The sequence below is a fragment of the Scyliorhinus torazame genome, chromosome 11, assembly GCF_047496885.1.
Source record: "Scyliorhinus torazame isolate Kashiwa2021f chromosome 11, sScyTor2.1, whole genome shotgun sequence".
Taxonomy (NCBI): domain Eukaryota; kingdom Metazoa; phylum Chordata; class Chondrichthyes; order Carcharhiniformes; family Scyliorhinidae; genus Scyliorhinus; species Scyliorhinus torazame.
In genome coordinates this window covers 250,768,557-250,788,247 of record NC_092717.1, presented here as the reverse complement: position 1 = coordinate 250,788,247, position 19,691 = coordinate 250,768,557, and the positions used below count along the sequence as shown (strand labels likewise).

Genomic DNA, 19,691 nt, shown 5'->3' with positions numbered 1-19,691 from the left:
ATACAGGAGCTGACATTGAGACACACACACACAGACTGCACAGGAGCTGACACTGAGACACACACACAGACCGTACAGGAGCTGACACTGAGACACACACACACACCATACAGGAGCTGATACTGAGACACACACACACACCATACAGGAGCTGACATTGAGACACACACACACAGACTGCACAGGAGCTGATACTGAGACACACACACAGACCGTAGAGGAGCTGATACTGAGACACACACAGACCGTACAGGAGCTGATACTGAGACACACGCACACACCATACAGGAACTGATACTGAGACACACACACACACACACACCGTACAGGAGCTGATACTGAGACACACACACACAGACTGCACAGGAGCTGACACTGAGACACACACACAGACCGCACAGGGGCTGACTCGATGGGCCGAATGGCCTCCTTCTGTTCTCACATCTTATGATCTTACGGATAAGATGTTGAATGAGCATCATCACAATTTAAGTGGCTTCCTGGGCCAGTTGAGAGGGCAGTTAAAAATCAATCAAATTGGCTTGGGTCTGGAATCACATAGAGTCCAGACCAGATAAAGTCAGCAGATTTCCTTCGGTAAAGAACAATTGTGGCAGGTGGTTTATTCATGACAATCTGGTAGTTTCATGGTTCTTATTACTGACATTAGCTTTCTTATTCAAACAAATTTCCAATTAAGGGGCAATTTAGCGTGGCCAATCCACCTACCCTGCACATCTATGGGTTGTGGGGGTGAGACCCACACAGACACGGGGAGAATGTGCAAGCTCCACACGGACAGTGACCCAGAGCCGGGATCGAACCTGGGACCTCGGTGCCGTGAGGCAGCAGTGCTAACCACTGCGCTGTCGTGCCACCTGAGACCAGCTTTCTGTTGCAGATTTATTAACTTAAACTGAATTCAAATCGCTCAGCTGTCATGGCGGCAATTTCAACATGTGTATTCAAATCAGTCACCCCCTCTCAGCATTACTAGTCCAGTAACATAACCATCTATTCAATATTTTCTGAGTCTGTTTAGACTTGTAGCTGGTCTTCAGACTGTTGATATTATTTTTATCTTTGGAAGGTTTTTCTCAAAGGAGGTGGATAAATCCAGCAACATGAACGAGATCCTGGGGTTCGGCATCGGTATCTTCCAGGGATTATCTAACTTTACGTTGAACTGTAAGTAACTGCCATTTTATTCACTCATAAATCCCATCTTTTTAAAAAATAAATTTACAGTACCCAATTCATTTTTTTTTCCCAATTAAGGGGCAATTTAGCGCGGCCAATCCACCTACCCTGCACATCTTTGGGTTGTGGGGGTGAAACCCACGCAAACACGGGGAGAATGTGCAAACTCCACACGGACAGTGACCCAGAGCCGGGATCGAACCTGGGACCTCGGCGCCGTGAGGCAGCCGTGCTAACCACTGCGCCACTGTGCTGCCCTGGTAAATCCCCTCTTAACAGCTGGAGTGAAACAGCGAGCCAGAATGAGAGGGAAAGGTCAGTGAAGGAAAAACATATAGAAAGAGAGAGACTTGGCAGCACGGTGGCACAGTGGTTAGCCCTGCTGTCTCGCGGCGCTGAGGACCAGGGTTCGATCCCGGCTCTGGGTCACTGTCCGTGTGGCGTTTGCGCATTCTCCCCGTGTCTGCGTGGGTCTCACCCCCACTACCCAAAGATGTGCAGGTCAGGTGGATTGGCCGCGCTGAATTGTCCGTTAATTCAAAAAAGAAAATTGGGTACTCTAAATGTAAAATAAAGAGAAAGAGAGAGACTGAGTGCCTGAGAGTAATAGCTGAGAGAATCAAAGAGTGGACTGGGAGAGTGGGACGTCGTTTGTTTTGTGGAGGTGGCCTTTGGCAGATCTTCTGAACTCGCTGTTGTCAACGGAGTCTCCCCTTGCATGCACTGCCAGGAAACCTGTGGCAGGTGTTCACTGTCCAGGCCCAGTGTGAGAAATAGAATGTGACAGATGGACACACAGACAGGTGATATATAAATATAGCATGAAATTGTAAAGAATTTTACGGTGTAAGGAACCTCTTTCAAATCCTTTTCTGATCCTGTTTTTTTTTAATGCCTGTCCTGCTGGCTGTTTTTAAAACCACAGACTTTTGGTTTTGAACTGAACCCCCCCCCCCCACTGCAAGCTGCTATTTGGAGTGACCCAGGCACATTCCTTGATGAAGTCTGTTCTATGGCGTAGCTCGTGATTTCATTTTAATGGACTTGGCGAAACCCTTCTGAAACCCTGGACATTTTCTATTTTCTATTGGGTTTGGTAGAGCCTTTCAGAAAATTCTGGAACAGAAGTCAGGTTCCATTTTTGCTTTCAGTTTCGTTCTGAGAAGGAGCAGGGCAGGAGCCTGTTAAATATCTCTCCCAGAAAGGCTGGAACTTCTCTCTCTCATATCTCGGCTGGAGTGTGGTTGTCCCCCTCTCGAACAGGTATACCACTTTGGATACTGTCGGGGGGAATAGCCTATCAGGGGAAAACAGTAGCAGCCAGAGCAGTGGCACCACGGCTGGCTCTGATGTTCAAAAGGGAGGGTCAAAGCGCAGAAGAGCAATAGTCATAGGGGACTCTATAGTCAGGGGCACAGATAGGCGCTTCGGTGGATGTGAAAGAGACTGCAGGATGGTATGTTGCCTCCCTGGTGCCAGGGTCCAGGATGTCTCCGAACGGGTAGAGGGCATCCTGAAGGGCAAACAGGCAGAGGTCGTTGTACATATTGGTACTAACGACATAGGCAGGAAGGGGCATGAGGTCCTGCAGCAGGAGTTCAGGGAGCTAGGCAGAAAGTTAAAATACAGGACCTCTAGGGTTGTAATCTCGGGATTACTCCCTGTGCCACGCACCAGTGAGGCTAGAAATAGGAAGATAGAGCAGCTAAACACGTGGCTAAACAGCTGGTGTAGGAGGGAGGGTTTCCGTTATCTGGACCACTGGGAGCTCTTCCGGGGCAGGTGTGACCTATATAAGAAGGACGGGTTGCATCTAAACCGGAGAGGCATAAATATCGTGGGCGCGAGGTTTGCTAGTGTCACACGGGAGGGTTTAAACTAGTATGGCAGGGGGGGTGGGCACCGGAGCAATAGGTCAGAAGGTGAGAGCATTGAGGGAGAACTAGGCAATAGGGCCAGTATGGCTCTGAGGCAGAGCAGACAGGGAGATGTTGCTGAACACAGCGGGTCTGGTGGCCTGAAGTACATATGTTTTAATGCAAGAAGTATTACGGGTAAGGCAGATGAACTTAGAGCTTAGATTAGTACTTGAAACTATGATGTTGTTGCCATTACAGAGACCTGGTTGAGGGAAGGGCAGGATTGGCAGCTAAACGTTCCAGGATTTAGATGTTTCAGGCGGGATAGGGGAGGTAAAAGGGGTGGCGGAGTTGCGCGACTGGTTAGGGAGAATATCACAGCTGTACTACGGGAGGACACCTCAGAGGGCAGTGAGGCTATATGGGTAGAGATCAGGAATAAGACGGGTGCAGTCACAATGTTGGGGGTTTACTACAGGCCTCCCAACAGCCAGCGGGAGATAGAGGAGCAGATAGGTAGACAGATTTTGGAAAAGAGTAAAAACAACAGGGTTGTGGTGATGGGAGACTTCAACCTCCCCAATATTGACTGGGACTCACTTAGTGCCAGGGGCTTAGATGGGGCAGAGTTTGTAAGGAGCATCCAGGAGGGCTTCTTAAAACAATATGTAGACAGTCCAACTAGGGAAGGGGCGGTACTGGACCTGGTATTGGGGAATGAGCCCGGCCAGGTGGTAGAAGTTTCAGTAGGGGAGCATTTCGGAAACAGTGACCACAATTCAGTAAGTTTTAAAGTACTGGTGGACAAGGATAAGAGTGGTCCTAGGATGAATGTGCTAAATTGGGGGAAGGCTAATTATAACAACATTAGGCGGGAACAGAAGAACCTAGATTGGGGGCGGATGTTTGAGGGCAAATCAACATCTGACATGTGGGAGGCTTTTAAGTGTCAGTTGAAAGGAATTCAGGACCGGCATGTTCCTGTGAGAAGAAGGATGAATACGGCAATTTTCGGGAACCTTGGATAACGAGAGATATTGCAGGCCTCGTCAAAAAGAAAAAGGAGGCATTTGTCAGGGCTAAAAGGTTGGGAACAGACGAAGCCTGTGTGGAATATAAGGAAAGTAGGAAGGAACTTAAGCAAGGAGTCAGGAGGGCTAGAAGGGGTCACGAAAAGTCACCGGCAAATAGGGTTAAGGAAAATCCCAAGGCTTTTTACACGTACATAAAAAGCAAGAGGGTAGCCAGGGAAAGGGTTGGCCCACTGAAGGATAGGCAAGGGAATCTATGTGTGGAGCCAGAGGAAATGGGCGAGGCACTAAATGAATACTTTGCATCAGTATTCACCAAAGAGAAGGAATTGGTAGATGTTGAGTCTGGAGAAGGGTGTGTAGATAGCCTGGGTCACATTGAGATCCAAAAAGACGAGGTGTTGGGCGTCTTAAAAAATATTATTATCGACAGTCCCCAGGGCCTGATGGGATCGACCCCAGAATACTGAAGGAGGCTGGAGAGGAAATTGCTGAGGCCTTGACAGAAATCTTTGGAACCTCACTGTCTTCAGGTGATGTCCCGGAGGACTGGAGAATAGCCAATGTTGTTCCTCTGTTTAAAAAGGGTAGCAAGGATAATCCAGGGAACTACAGGCCGGTGAGCCTTACTTCAGTGGTAGGGAAATTACTGGAGAGAATTCTTCGAGACAGGATCTACTCCCATTTGGAAGCAAATGGACATATTAGTGAGAGGCAGCATGGTTTTGTGAAGGGGAGATTGTGTCTCACTAACTTGATAGAGTTTTTCGAGGAGGTCACAAAGATGATTGATGCAGGTAGGGCAGTGGATGTTGTCTATATGGACTTCAGTAAGGCCTTTGACAAGGTCTCTCATGGTAGACTAGTACAAAAGGTGAAGTCACACAGGATCAGGGGTGAGCTGGCAAGGTGGATACAGAACTGGCTAGGTCATAGAAGGCAGAGAGTAGTAATGGAAGGATGCTTTTCTAATTGGAGGGTTGTGACCAGTGGTGTTCCACAGGGATCAGTGCTGGGACCTTTGCTGTTTGTAGTATATATAAATGATTTGGAGGAAAATGTAACTGGTCTGATTAGTAAGTATGCAGACGACCAAAGGTTGGTGGAATTGCGGATAGCGATGAGGACTGTCAGAGGATACAGCAGGATTTAGATTGTTTGGAGACTTGGGCGGAGAGATGGCAGATGGAGTTTAATCCGGACAAATGTGAGGTAATGCATTTTGGAAGGTCTAATGCAGGTAGGGAACATACAGTGAATGGTAGAACCCTCAAGAGTATTGAAAGTCAAAGAGATCTAGGAGTACAGGTCCACAGGTCACTGAAAGGGGCAACACAGATGGGGAAGGTAGTCAAGAAGGCATACGGCATGCTTGCCTTCATTGGCTGGGGCATTGAGTATAAGAATTGGCAAGTCATGTTGCAGCTGTATAGAACCTTAGTTCGGCCACACTTGGAGAATAGTGTTCAATTCTGGTCACCACACTACCAGAAGGATGTGGAGGCTTTAGAGAGGGTGCAGAAGAGATTTACCAGAATGTTGCCTGGTATGGAGGGCATTAGCTATGAGGAGCGGTTGAATAAACTCGGTTTGTTCTCACTGGGACAAAGGAGGTTGAGGGGCGACCTGATAGAGGTCTACAAAATTATGAGGGGCATAGACAGAGTGGATAGTCAGAGGCTTTTCCCCATGGTAGAGGGGTTAATTACTAGGGGGCATAGGTTTAAGGTGAGAGGGGCAAGGTTTAGAGTAGATGTACGAGGCAAGTTTTTTACACAGAGGGTAGTGGGTGCCTGGAACTCGCTACCGGAGGAGGTGGTGGAAGCAGGGACGATAGTGACATTTAAGGGACATCTTGACAAATACATAAATAGGATGGGAATAGAGGGATACGGACCCAGGAAGTGTAGAAGATTGTAGTTTAGTCGGGCAGCATGGTTGGCACGGGCTTGGAGGGCTGAAGGGCCTGTTCCTGTGCTGTACATTTCTTTGTTCTTTGTTCTTTGCTGGACACTCTTATCAGTCTTGCGAAGGTTTAACTCCTGATTTAGATGCTGTAAGCATCCTCTACCCAGCCAGGCCAGTGATGTTTAACCTGCGATCAAAAGGTTACAAGCAGGGGACTTCCGGGTGCGGCGATGACCAGCTAAGTCGCACGTTTCGGCAGCTCCCGGTGGAACGGACTTTTGGGCTCTTGATAGGAGCCCCAACGGCAATTTTAACGGCAAAAAACACTGTGCAGTAATCCAGAAGGGAATCCCCCCTGGACACGGATGGAAAAAAGAGAGGAAAGTGGCCGGATTGCGGTGGATCCTCTAGAGCAGCGGCCAGGAAGGCAGGCACAAAGCAAGATGGCGTCGGAAGGAGGCAGTTTAATATGGGGCCCTGACCAACAAGAGTTCCTGCGGCGTTGCGTGGAAGAACTCAAAAAGGAGATGAAGAAGGAGCTGTTGGCCCCGATATTACAAGCGATTGAGGGGCTAAAGGAGGAGCAAAAGACCCAGGAACGGTTGCTTCGGGTCGTGAAGGCAAAGGCTGCTGAGAATGAGGACCTGGTGGTGAAAACGGAGATGCACGAGGCACAACACAAAAGGTGTGTGGAAAGGCTGGGGGTGCTGGAGAATAATGCGAGGAGGAAGAATTTAAGGATTCCTGGCCTTCCCGAAGGTGTAGAAGGGGCGGACGTCGGGGCATATGTGAGCACGATGCTCCACTCGTTAATGGGATCGGAGGCCCCGACGGGTCCGCTGGAGGTGGAGGGAGCGTATCGAGTTATGGCGCGAAGACCGAGGGCTGGAGAAATTCCCCGAGCCATAGTGGTGCGATTTCTCCGATATAAGGACAGAGAGATGGTCCTCAGATGGGCAAAGAAAACTCGGAGCAGCAGGTGGGAGAACGCGGTGATCCGCGTGTATCAGGATTGGAGTGCGGAGGTGGCGAGAAGGAGGGCGAGCTTTAATCGGGCCAAGGCGGTGCTGCACAAACGGAAGATTAAATTTGGAATGCTGCAACCGGCAAGACTGTGGGTCACACATCTCGGGAAACACCACTACTTCGAAACGGCAGATGAGGCGTGGACATTTATTGTCGAGGAGAAACTGGAGTGAGCGGGTAGAAAAAGAACGTTTGGGACAAAGTGGGTGGGTGAATATGTGGGATGAAGGGGGGGAAAAGAGGGAAGAGATGACTTCCCAAGTTGTTAATCCTGCGACCCTGTAACTTTTCTCTCTTCCCCATGTCGTGGGGGAGGGGGGGAGGGAGGATGAGGAGCTGAGGGCGCCGGCCATTGGGGGCGGGGCCAAAAGGGAAGCGCGGGCTTTGTTTCCGCGCTATGGTAATCACGGCGGGAACAGGGAAGCAGGAAGGAGGGGGCCTCGCACAGTGTGAGCCGAGGTCACGGGGGGGAAGCCGAGGTCGGCCAGAGTTTGCTGACTTCTGGGAGCAACATGGGGGGTGCAATTACGCTAGTTTGGGATCTAGCGGGGGGGGGGGGGTTAACTGGGTTGCTGCTGCTGGGGAGAAGGGAGCTGGTATGGGGGGGGGGGGTCGGGGCGGGGGGGCGCCGCTTGGGGGAGATACGGCTACGTGGGAACCGGGTGAGGAGCTGGATTGAAAAAGGAGATGGCTAGTCGTCAAGGGTGGGGGGGGTGGGGGGTGGTAAAGAGCCCCCCAACCCGGTTGATCACGTGGAATGTGAGAGGGCTGAACGGGCCGATTAAGAGGGCACGGGTACTCGCACACCTAAAGAAACTTAAGGCAGATGTGGTTATGCTTCAGGAGACGCATCTGAAGCTGATAGACCAGGTCAGACTACGCAAAGGATGGGTGGGGCAGGTATTTCATTCGGGGCTAGACGCAAAAAACAGGGGGGTGGCCATACTAGTGGGGAAGCGGGTAATGTTTGAGGCAAAGACTATAGTGGCGGATAGTGGGGGCAGATACGTGATGGTGAGTGGCAAATTGCAAGGGGAGGCGGTGGTATTAGTGAACGTGTATGCCCCGAACTGGGATGATGCCAACTTTATGAGTCGTATGTTAGGACGAATCCCGGACCTAGAAGTGGGGAAGTTGGTAATGGGTGGAGATTTTAATATGGTGCTGGACCCAGGGCTGGACAGATCGAGGTCCAGGACCAGAAAGAGGCCGGCTGCAGCTAGGGTGCTTAAGGACTTTATGGAGCAGATGGGAGGAGTAGACCCCTGGAGATTTAGTAGACCTAGGAGTAAGGAGTTTTAGTTTTTCTCCAGTGTCCACAAAGTTTATTCACGAATAGATTTTTTTGTTTTGGGAAGGGCACTGATCCCAAAGGTGACGGGGACGGAGTACACGGCTATAGCCATTTCGGATCATGCTCCACATTGGGTGGACCTGGAGATAGGGGAAGAAAAACAACAGCGTCCACCCTGGAGAATGGACATGGGATTATTGGCAGATGAGGGGGTGTGTTTAAGGGTGAGGGGGTGTATTGAAAGGTACTTGGAACTCAATGATAATGGGGAGGTTCAGGTGGGAGTGGTCTGAAGGCAGTGGTTAGAGGGGAGCTGATATCTATTAGGGCACATAAAGGAAAGCAGGAGGGTAGGGAAAGGGAGCGGTTGTTGAAAGAACTTCTGAGGGTGGACAGACAATATGCGGAGGCACCGGAGGAGGGACAGTACAGGGAAAGGCAAAGGCTACATGTAGAATTTGACTTGTTGACTACGGGTAATGCAGAGGCACAATGGAGGAAGGCACAGGGTGTACAGTGCGAATACGGGGAGAAGGCGAGCAGGTTGCTGGCCCACCAACTGAGGAAAAGGGGAGCAGCGAGGGAGATATGGGGGGTGAGAGATGAGGAGGGAGAGATGGAGCGGGGAGCGGAGAGAGTGAATGGAGTGTTCAAGGCATTTTACGAAAGATTATATGAAGCTCAGCCCCCGGATGGGAAGGAGAGAATGATGGGCTTTCTGGATCAGCTGGAATTTCCTAAGGTGGAGGAGCAGGAGAGGGTGGGACTGGGAGCACAGATTGAGATGGAGGAAGTAGTGAAAGGGATTGGGAGCATGCAGGCGGGGAAGGCCCCGGGACCAGACGGACTCCCAGTTGAATTCTATAGGAAATATATGGACTTGCTGGCCCCGCTACTGATGAGAACCTTTAATGAGGCGAGGGAAAGGGGGCAGCTGCCCCCGACTACGTCAGAGGCAATGATATCGCTCCTCCTAAAGAAGGAAAAAGACCCGCTGCAATGCGGGTCCTACAGGCCCATTTCCCTCCTGAATGTGGATGCTAAGATTCTGGCCAAGGTAATGGCAATGAGGATAGAGGATTGTGTCCCAGGGGTGATTCATGAGGACCAAACTGGGTTTGTGAAGGGGAGACAGCTGAATACAAATATACGGAGGCTGCTAGGGGTAATGATGATGCCCCCACCAGAGGGGGAAGCGGAGATAGTGGTGGCGATGGATGCCGAGAAAGCATTTGATAGAGTGGAGTGGGATTATTTGTGGAAGGTGCTGAGGAGATTTGGTTTTGGGGATGGGTATATCAGGTGGGTACAGTTGCTGTATAGGGCCCCGATGGCGAGCGTGGTCACGAATGGACCATAGCATTGAGGGGTTCCAGGAAGTGGAGGGGAGTACTTAGGGGGGGAGAAGAACACCGGGTATCTCTGTATGCGGGTGATTTGTTGCTATATGTGGCGGACCCGGCGGAGGAGATGCCAGAGATAATGCGGATACTTGGGGAGTTTGGGGATTTTTCAGGGTATAAACTGAACATGGGGAAAAGTGAGTTATTTGTGGTGCATCCAGGGGAGCAGAGCAGAGAGATAGAGGATTTACCGTTGAGGAAGGTAACAAGGGACTTCCGGTACTTGGGGATCCAGATAGCCAAGAATTGGGGTACATTACACAGGCTTAATTTAACGCGGTTGGTGGAACAGGTGGAGGAGGACTTTAAGAGATGGGACATGGTGCCCCTGTCACTGGCAGGTAGGGTGCAGGCGGTTAAAATGGTGGTCCTCCCGAGATTCCTTTTTGTGTTTCAATGCCTCCCGGTGGTGATCACGAAGACTTTTTTGAAAAGAATTGAGAAGAGTATTATGGATTTTGTGTGGGCAGTGAAGACCCCGAGAGTGAGGAGGGGATTCTTGCAGCGTAGTAGGGACAGCGGGGGGCTGGCACTACCGAGCCTAAGTGAGTACTATTGGGCCGCCAATGTTTCAATGGTGTGTAAGTGGATGGGAGAAGGGGAGGGAGCGGCGTGGAAGAGATTGGAGAGGGCGTCCTGCAGGGGGACTAGCCTACAAGCAATGGTGACGGCACCGTTGCCGTTCTCACCAAAGAAATACACCACAAGCCCGGTGGTGGTGGCTACATTGAAAATTTGGGGGCAGTGGAGACGGCATAGGGGAAAGACGGGAGCTTCGGTGCGGTCCCCGATAAGAAACAATCATAGGTTCGTTCCGGGGAGATTGGATGGGGGATTTGGAGCATGGCAAAGAGCTGGGGTAGTACAACTAAGAGATCTGTTTGTAGATGGGACGTTTGCGAGTCTGGGAGCGCTGATGGAAAAATATGGGTTGCCCCAAGGGAATGCATTTCGGTACATGCAATTGAGGGCTTTTGCGAGGCAACAGGTGAGGGAATTCCCGCAGCTCCCGACGCAGGAGGTGCAGGATAGAGTGATCTCAGAGACATGGGTGGGGGATGGTAAGGTGTCGGACATATACAGGGAAATGAGGGATGAGGGGGAGATCATGGTAGATGAGCTGAAAGGGAAATGGGAAGAAGAACTGGGGGAGGAGATTGAGGAGGGGCTGTGGGCTGATGCCCTACGTAGGGTAAACTCATCGTCCTCATGTGCCAGGCTAAGCCTGATACAATTTAAGGTGTTACACAGGGCGCATATGACTGGAGCACGGCTCAGTAAATTTTTGGGAGTAGAGGATAGGTGTGCGAGATGCTCGAGAGGCCCAGCGAATCACACCCACATGTTCTGGTCATGCCCGGCACTACAGGGGTTCTGGGTGGGGGTGGCAAAGGTGCTTTCGAAGGTGGTGGGGGTCCGGGTCGAACCAAGCTGGGGGTTGGCTATATTTGGGGTTGCAGAAGAGCCGGGAGTGCAGGAGGCGAGAGAGGCTGACGTGTTGGCCTTTGCGTCCCTAGTAGCCCGGTGCAGGATATTGTTAATGTGGAAGGAAGCCAAACCCCCGGGTGTGGAGACCTGGATAAACGACATGGCAGGGGTTATAAAGTTAGAACGGATTAAGTTCGTGTTAAGGGGGTCGGCTCAGGGGTTCACCAGGCGATGGCAACCGTTCGTCGACTACCTCACAGAAAGACAGAGGGAATGGAAAAGAAGTAGACAACAGCAGCAACCCAGGTGGGAGGGGTGGGGGGGGGGGGGGGGGGCGGGGAGGAATCAGACAGACTCTCAGAGATGTTATTGTATATGTATAATATGTATAGGTATTTGTTATAGGTAATTGTATATTGGATTGTTGGATTGTATTTTTGGAGAGTATTTATTTTGGACAAGGCAGTTGCCATTCAGTTTTGTTTTTGTTTATGTATTATTTATTTATTTGTTTAAAACTGGCCACTGTTATTTATATTGCTTTATTGTTGTGTAAGAGAAACACTACGTACTATTATGGTTGGCCAAAAATCTTGAATAAAATTTATTTTAAAAAAAAGGTTACAAGCAGTCTCCAGCCAGATCTGTGAAATCCTAACCGCTGTCTGGAAGGCTGAGGAAGGCACGGTGCTGATATCTGTCCCTGAGGTCTGGCCTTTTATTTTCTCTTCACTGCAGTTAATTTTGATCTGCAGAAAAAGCAAACAAGTGTTCCTGAGGCAGAGGAAAACTCTTTTGTCAGTTCTCATGGTGAGAACTTCAGTTTGACTCAGTGAGGCTGACAGTCCATCTGGTGGACACAAGTTAAAATTGCACAGACCAGAGGGGACTTTTCTCTGTGAAAGCCCAGGTCAGTGGAAGTGGAGGTAACTTCCCAGAGGAAGCCTTGCAGCCTGAGAGTTCTAGTTGGAGACAAACATTAGAAAATCCAAACCAACTGATGATTTCAAGATCGGTGACTGCAAAGACTACCACCTCAGCAGCATTGATTCATCTCGACCCTTTTAATCCCTGTTGTTGTTTATCCTTTCCTACCAGCCCACCGTGTGTCTGTCCTGTGCATGTCTGGGTGGGGTTGGGAAGGGGTTTGGGGAATAGTTAGATTAATAGACCATTCTATTATCTCCATGATGTGCTTTTCTTTTTTATTATAAATAAAGTTTTAAAAAACATTTTAATTACAAATCTGGTGCCTGCAGGTCATTGGAGCAGTCAAGAGTCGAAGATCCCAGGAAAATGAATTATTGGTGAATTCACTTGCATTGGGACTCGGGGGGCCTGTGGGGCAGGAATTGATCGCACACTGGTCCAGAGTGTCATAACAACAGACACATAAGTGACACAATAAAAACCAGTGTAAGAATATGGCAACCAAAATTCATCGAGCAGGTTCTGCTAATGAATTGTTGATTCATTAGAAAGAGTTGCATTTATAACGTGCTTTTCACACTCACAGACATCTCAAAGTGCTTTACAGCCAATGGAGTACATTTGAAGTGTAGTCACTGTTGTAAATGTAGGAAATGTGGCAGCCAATCCCGCCAATAGAAGTGTGATAATGACCAGATAATCTGCTTTTTTGTGACGTTGATCACAAGTTGCATTTTGGCCAGGATGCTGCAGATAACCCGCTTGCTCTTCTTCCAGATAGTGCCATGGGACCTTTTGTGTCTGTTCGAGCAGGCCAATGGTGTTTCAGTTTGATGCCTCATCCACAAGTTGTAAAGTATTGCACTGGATGTCGCACACGGGTTTGGTGCTCAAACCCTGGAATGAAACTCCAACATGGACCTTGGAACTCAAAGAGTTTGAGAGCCCCACCAACTGCACCATGGCTGACATTCTTTGTTATTCACAATTATTTACCTCAGTAATTATCTGGACATGACATTAGGAGAAAAGATCAAAAGATAGGGGGCGTGAATCCCGCCCCCGCCGGCTGCCGAATTCTCCGGGCCCGAGGTTTTGGCGGGGGCGGGAATCGCGTCGCGCCGGACGGCAGCCGATGGCAGCTGTGCCCCCCCCCCCCCCCCCCGGCGATTCTCATCCGGTCCCGCTGGCATAAATTGGACCTGGTACTTACCGGCGGGACCGGGCTCTGCGGGCAGCCTCTGGGGTCCTCGGGTGGGCGCGGGGCGATCTGGCCCCGAGGGGTGCCCCATGGTGGACTGGCCCGCGATCGGGGCCCACCGATCCGCGTGTGGGCCCATGCCGTGGGGGCACTCTTTCCCTCCGCGCCGGCTGCTGTGGACCTCCGCCATGGCCGGTGCAGAGAGGAACTCCCCCTGCGCATGCGCTGGGATGACGCCAGTGCACGCTGGAGCTCCTGTGCATGCGCCAACTCGTGCCGACCGGCGGAGGCCCTTCCGCGCCAGTTGGTGCGGCGCCAACCCCGCCGGCACCAGCCTAGCCCCTGAAGGTGCTGAGGATTCCGAACCTTCCGGGCAGCCCGATGCCGGAGTGGTTCATGCCACTCCTCGGCGCTGGGACTGCCCGCCCCGCCGGGTAGGGGAGAATCCCGCCCACCTCCCAGGATGTTGTCAGAGGGGATAATATTTGATAAGGTAATCAAATTTAGAACGGGTAAGAGGCCAGGTCTGGATGGATTACATCCACAGATATTCAGATTAACTGCAGCAGAGGCAGTACAGAAAGAAGCACACACGGGGAGAACGTGCAGACTCCGCACAGACAGTGACCCAAGCCGGGAATCGAACCTGGAACCCTGGAGCCTGGAGCTATGAAGCAATTGTGCTAACCACTAGGCTACCGTGCTGCCCAGTGGAGCGACAAATTGTTAATGTTTCAGTTTGTGACATTTCATGCTAAAGGCACTCGATAAATTCAAGTTGTTGATGTGCGTTGTTCCAGATGCAGCTCTATTGACAACAGTGACATGATAAATGCCCCTATTTCTTGCAGGTACAGTCCTGGGCACAATTTGTGTCAGCGGATTGTTGTTGGCCAAGGAACAGCTTCGCGCTGGTGATATGATGTCCTTCCTGGTGGCCACACAGACTGTGCAGAGGTCAGTTGGTTAGGAGACACTGTACTGGGATGGCTGGCGCCTGTTCAGGACCTTAGTTAGGCCTCATTTGGAATATTGCGTACAATTCTGGTCGCCACACTACCAGAAGGTTGTGGATGCTTTGGAGAGGGTGCAGAAGAGGATTACCAGGATGTTACCTGGTATGGATGGCATTAGCTATGAGGAGAGGTTGGATAAACTCGGTCTGTTCTCACTGGAACAACAAGAGATTGAGAGACGACCTGATAGAGGTCTACATGATTATGAGTGGCATGGACAGAGTGGATAGACAGATGCTCTTTCCTAGGGTAGGAGAGTCCAGTACGAGGGGACATAGGTTTAAAGTGCGTGGGGAAAAGTTTAGAACAGATGTGCGAGGCACGTTTTTCACACAGAGGGTGGTAAATATATGTAACACGCTGCCTGGGGAGGTGGTGGGAGCAGGTACGATAACAGCATTTAAGGGACATCTAGACAAATATATGAATAGGGTGGGAATGGAAGGATACGGACTCCGTAAGTACAGACGGTGTTAGTTTAGGCAGGTACCATGGTTGTCGAAGGCTTGGAGGGTCGAAGCGCCTGTTCCTGTGTGTAGCACCGTCAATATGACGCAAGGCAGGTTGGGGTAATGTCAATTGAAGGCTTTATTAAGCAGAACTTTATCCCCAGCAGCGTGGTTACTGAATGCAGCTGCTGAGGGAAATGGAGGGAAAAACTGGGTTCTTATACCGGCATTTCTGGGTGGAGTCCAGTAGGTTGCAGATCCTATCAGGACCTGGCATCCCTCCACCAATAGCCTGTCGACACGTGGTGTACCGTATTACCCCTAATACATACCACCACACTGTGCTGTATTGTTCTTTGTTCTATTCTCCACCCAGTGAACATATGGCGAGCCACCACCAACGGGCAGTAACTTTGGGGTATTGTTGTTGCAGATGCAGGTTATTTACTGCACATAGGTCATAAAAGGTTAGTATTCAGGTACAGCAAGTAATTAAGAAAGGTAATGGAACATTATTGTTTATTGTGAAAGGAATTGAATATAGAAATAGGCTTGAAACAAAAGAGTGGCAGAATTCTTCGAGGATGTAACGAGTAGAGTTGACGAGGCGGAGCCAGTGGATGTGGTTTATTTGGACTTTCAGAAGGCTTTTGGCAAATCCCGTATAAGAGATTATTGTGTAAAATTCAAGTGCATGGGATTGGGGGAGTGTATTGAGGTGGATAGAAAACTGGTCGGCAGACAGGAAACAAAGAGTAGGAATTAACGTGTCTTTTTCCAATTGGCAGGCAGTGACCAGTGGGGTACCGCAGGGATCGGTGCTGGGACCCCAGTTATTGACAATATATATTAATGATTCAGATGAGGGAACAAAATGTAATATCCCCACGTTTGTAGATGACACCAAGTTGGGTGGGAGGGTGAGCTGTGAGGAGGATGCAGGGATGCTTCAGTGTGATTTGGACAAGTTGAGTGAGTAGGTGAATGAACGGCAGAAGCAGTATAATAGAATCATAGAATCATAGAAGTTTACAGCATGGAAACAGGCCCTTCGGCCCAACCAGTCCATGCCGCCCAGTTTTTACCATTAAGCTAGTCCCAGTTGCCCGCACTTGGCCCATAACCCTTTATACCCATCTTACCCATGTAACTATCTAAATGCTTTTTGAAAGACACAATTGTACCCGCCTCTACTACTACCTCTGGCAGCACATTCCAGACACTCACTACCCTCTGAGTGAAGAAATTGCCCCTCTGGGCCCTTCTGAATCTCTCCCCTCTCACCTTAAACCTATGCCCTCTAGTTTTAGACTCCCCTACCTTTGGGAAAAGATGTTGACTATCTACCTTATCTATGCCCCTCATTATTTTATAGACCTCTATAAGATCACCCCTAAGCCTCCTACGCTCCAGGGAAAAAAGTCCCAGTCTATCCAGCCTCTCCTTATAACTCAAACCATCAAGTCCCGGCAACATCCTAGTAAATCTTTTCTGCACTCTTTCTAGTTTAATAATATCCTTTCTATAATAGGGTGACCAGAACTGCACACAGTATTCCAAGTGTGGCCGTACCAATGTCTTGTACAACTTCAACAAGACGTCCCAACTCCTATATTCAATGTTCTGACCAATGAAACCAAGCATGCCGAATGCCTTCTTCACCACCCTGTCCACCTGCGACTCCACCTTCAAGGAGCTATGAACCTGTACTCCTAGATCTCTTTGTTCTATAACTCTCCCCAACGCCATACCATTAACTAAGTAGGTCCTGGCCTGATTCGATCTGCCAAAATGCATCACCTCACATTTATCTAAATTAAACTCCATCTGCCATTCGTCGGCCCACTGGCCTAATTGATCAAGATCCCGTTGCAATCCTAGATAACCTTCTTCACTATCCACTGTGCCACCAATCTTGGTGTCATCTGCAAACTTACTAACCATGCCTCCTAAATTCTCATCCAAATCATTAATATAAATCACAAATAACAGTGGACCCAGCACCGATCCCTGAGGCACACCACTGGTCACAGGCCTCCAGTTTGAAAAATAATGTGGATAAATGTGAGGTTATCCACTTTGACAGCAGAAACAAGAACCATAGAATCTCTACAGTGCAGGAGGAAGACTTCAGCTCATCGAGTCTGCACCAACCCTTCGAATGTGAACCTACCCATGCTCACTCCCTCATATCCCCGTAACCCCATAAACTAACCTGTACACCCCTGGACTCGAAGGGGAAATTTTAGTGTGGCCAATCCACCTAACCTGCACGTCTTTGGATTGTGGGAGGAAACCGGAGCACCCGGAGGAAACCCACGGAGGCACGGGGACAGCGTGCAAACTCCGCACAGTCACCCAAGACCGGAATCGAACCCAGGTCCCTGCCGCTGTGAGGCAGCAGTGCTAACCACTGTGGCGCCCTAGTAGACTATTATCTGAATGGCCATAAATTAGGAAAGGTGAATGTGCAACGAGACCTGGGTGTTCCCGTGCACCAGTCACTGAAGGTAAGCATGTAGATACAGCAGGTGGTAAAGAAAGGTATCCTGGCCTTCATTGCGAGAGGATTTGAGTACAGGAGCAGGGAAGTGTTGCTGCAATTATACAGGGTCTTGGTGAGGCCACTCCTGGAGTATTGTGTGCAGTTTTGGTCTCCTTATCTGAAGAAGGATGTTCTTGCTCTCGAGGTAGAGCAGCGAAGGTTTACCAGACTGATTCCTGGGATGGCGGGACTGATGTACGAGGAGAGATTGAATCGGTTAGGATTGTGTTCGCTGGAGTTCAGAAGAATGAGGAGGATCTCCTAGAAACCTATAAAATTCTCACAGGGCTGGACAGGGTAGATGCAGGAAGGATGTTCCTGATGGTGCCAGGGGTCACAGTCTGAGGAGTAGACCATTTAGCGCAGAGAGGAGGAGAAATTTCTTCACCCAGAGAGTGGTGGGCCTGTGGAATTCATTACCACAGGAAGTAGTTGAGGCGAAAACATTGTGTTTTTTTAAGGCACAGTTAGATATAGCACTGAGGGCGAAGGGGCTCAAAGGATATGGGGGGAAAGCGGGATTAGGTTATTGAGTTGGATAATCAGCCATGATCAGAATGAACGGCAGAGCGGGCTCGAGGGGCCGAATGGCCTCCTCCTGCTCCTGTTTTCTGTGTTTCTAAAACCTTGCTTTCTAGAACAAACAAACACTTAGAACAAAGAAATGTACAGCACACGAACAGGCCCTTCGGCCCTCCAAGCCCGTGCCGACCATGCTGCCCGACTAAACTACAATCTTCTACACTTCCTGGGTCCGTATCCCTCTATTCCCATCCTATTCATGTATTTGTCAAGATGCCCCTTAAATGTCACTATCGTCCCTGCTTCCACCACCTCCTCCGGCAGCGAGTTCCAGGCACCCACTACCCTCTGTGTAAAAAAACTTGTCTCGTACATCTCCTCTAAACCTTGCCCCTCGCACCTTAAACCTATGCCCCCGAGTAATTGACCCCTCTACCCTGGGGAAAAGCCTCTGACTATCCACTCTGTCTATGCTCCTCATAATTTTGTAGACATAAGACAAACCCCTCATCTCTGGCATCAATCCAGTGAACCTCCTCTGAACTACCGCCAATACAACTACATCTGGGGGTAGCTCGAGGCTGCTTCCTTCATAGGACTGTTCTCACCCAATCGAAATGCAGATTAAGGTCAGCCAACACACTCTTCAAGATACCACATGGCCACTTCTCCGAATACAGTTTTCAATCTTTCCTTAAATACTTTCTTTCTCTTTAATCTTTAAGCCCTCTTCTTAACTTTTCTTTGGATTTTATCCTTCCCATAATATAAAAATCTTTCATATTTGGTCACTACTTTGGGAAAAATAAAGCTAACATTGCATTATTAATTTATGAACTTCGCCAATTTTAAACCTTATTTTCATTCGATCGAGGGAAAGGGTTTCAGATTCTTGGGTAATTGGATCCGGTTCTGGGGGAGGTGGGACCTGTACAAACACGGTAGCACAGTGGTTAGCACTGTTGGTTCACAGCGCCAGGGATCTTGGTTTGATTCCCGGCTTGGGTCACTGTCTGTGTGGAGTCCGCACGTTCTCCCCGTGTCTCCGGGTGCTCCAGTTTCCTCCCACAAGTCCTGAAAGACGTGCTGTTAGGTGAATTGGACATTCTGAATTTTCCCTCTGTGTACCCGAACAGGCGCTGGAATGTGGCGACTAGGGGATTTTCACAGTAACTTCATTGCAGTGTTAATGTAAGCCTACTTGTGACAATAAAGATTATTATTATTATATAAATACTGCTCAGAGGTTGGGAATGCTGCGGCGAGTAACCAGCTCCTGACTCTCCAAAGCTTGTTCATGATCTTCAAGGCACAAATCATGAGGAGTGTGATCGAATACTTTGCCCTTACCTGGATGAGTGCAGCTCCAACAACACTCAAAAATTATATAATTATTATCTAACTGCCCATTTATCACACCCTTAATTGTAGATTCCATTACTTTCCCTACTACTCGTGTACGGCAAACAGGTCTGTAGTTCCCTGATTTCTCCCTTCTACCCTTCTGTGGGGTTACCTTTGCTACCTTCCACTCTGCAGGACTGCTCCAGAATCTATAGAATTTTGGTAGATAATTCCCAATCATAGAATTTACAGTGCAGAAGGCCATTCGGCCCATCGAGTCTGCACCGGCCCTTGGAAAGAGCACCCCACTTAAGCCCACACCTCCACCCTATCCCTGCAACCCAGTAACCCCTCCTAACCTTTTTGGACACTAAGGAGCAATTTAGAACGGCCAATCCACCTAACCCTGCACATCTTTGGACTGCGGGAGGAAACCGGAGCACCCGGAGGAAACCCACGCAGACACGGGGAGAACGTGCAGACTCCGCTCAGACAGTGACCCAAGCCGGGAATTGAACCTGGGACCCTGTAGCTG

The 19,691-nt window shown here is 49.6% G+C and overlaps 1 protein-coding gene across 1 annotated transcript in view; it reads left to right on the top strand.

Moving 5' to 3' along the window:
* The window catches only part of abcb8 (ATP-binding cassette, sub-family B (MDR/TAP), member 8), a 166,597-nt gene that overhangs the window by 53,623 nt on the left and 93,283 nt on the right, over positions 1 to 19,691 (top strand). Inside the window, exons 8-9 of the mRNA XM_072468563.1 lie at positions 1,091 to 1,188; positions 14,132 to 14,237. Of these exons, the coding sequence (XP_072324664.1) occupies positions 1,091 to 1,188; positions 14,132 to 14,237 (204 nt within the window). The remainder of the gene's footprint in view (positions 1 to 1,090; positions 1,189 to 14,131; positions 14,238 to 19,691) is intronic.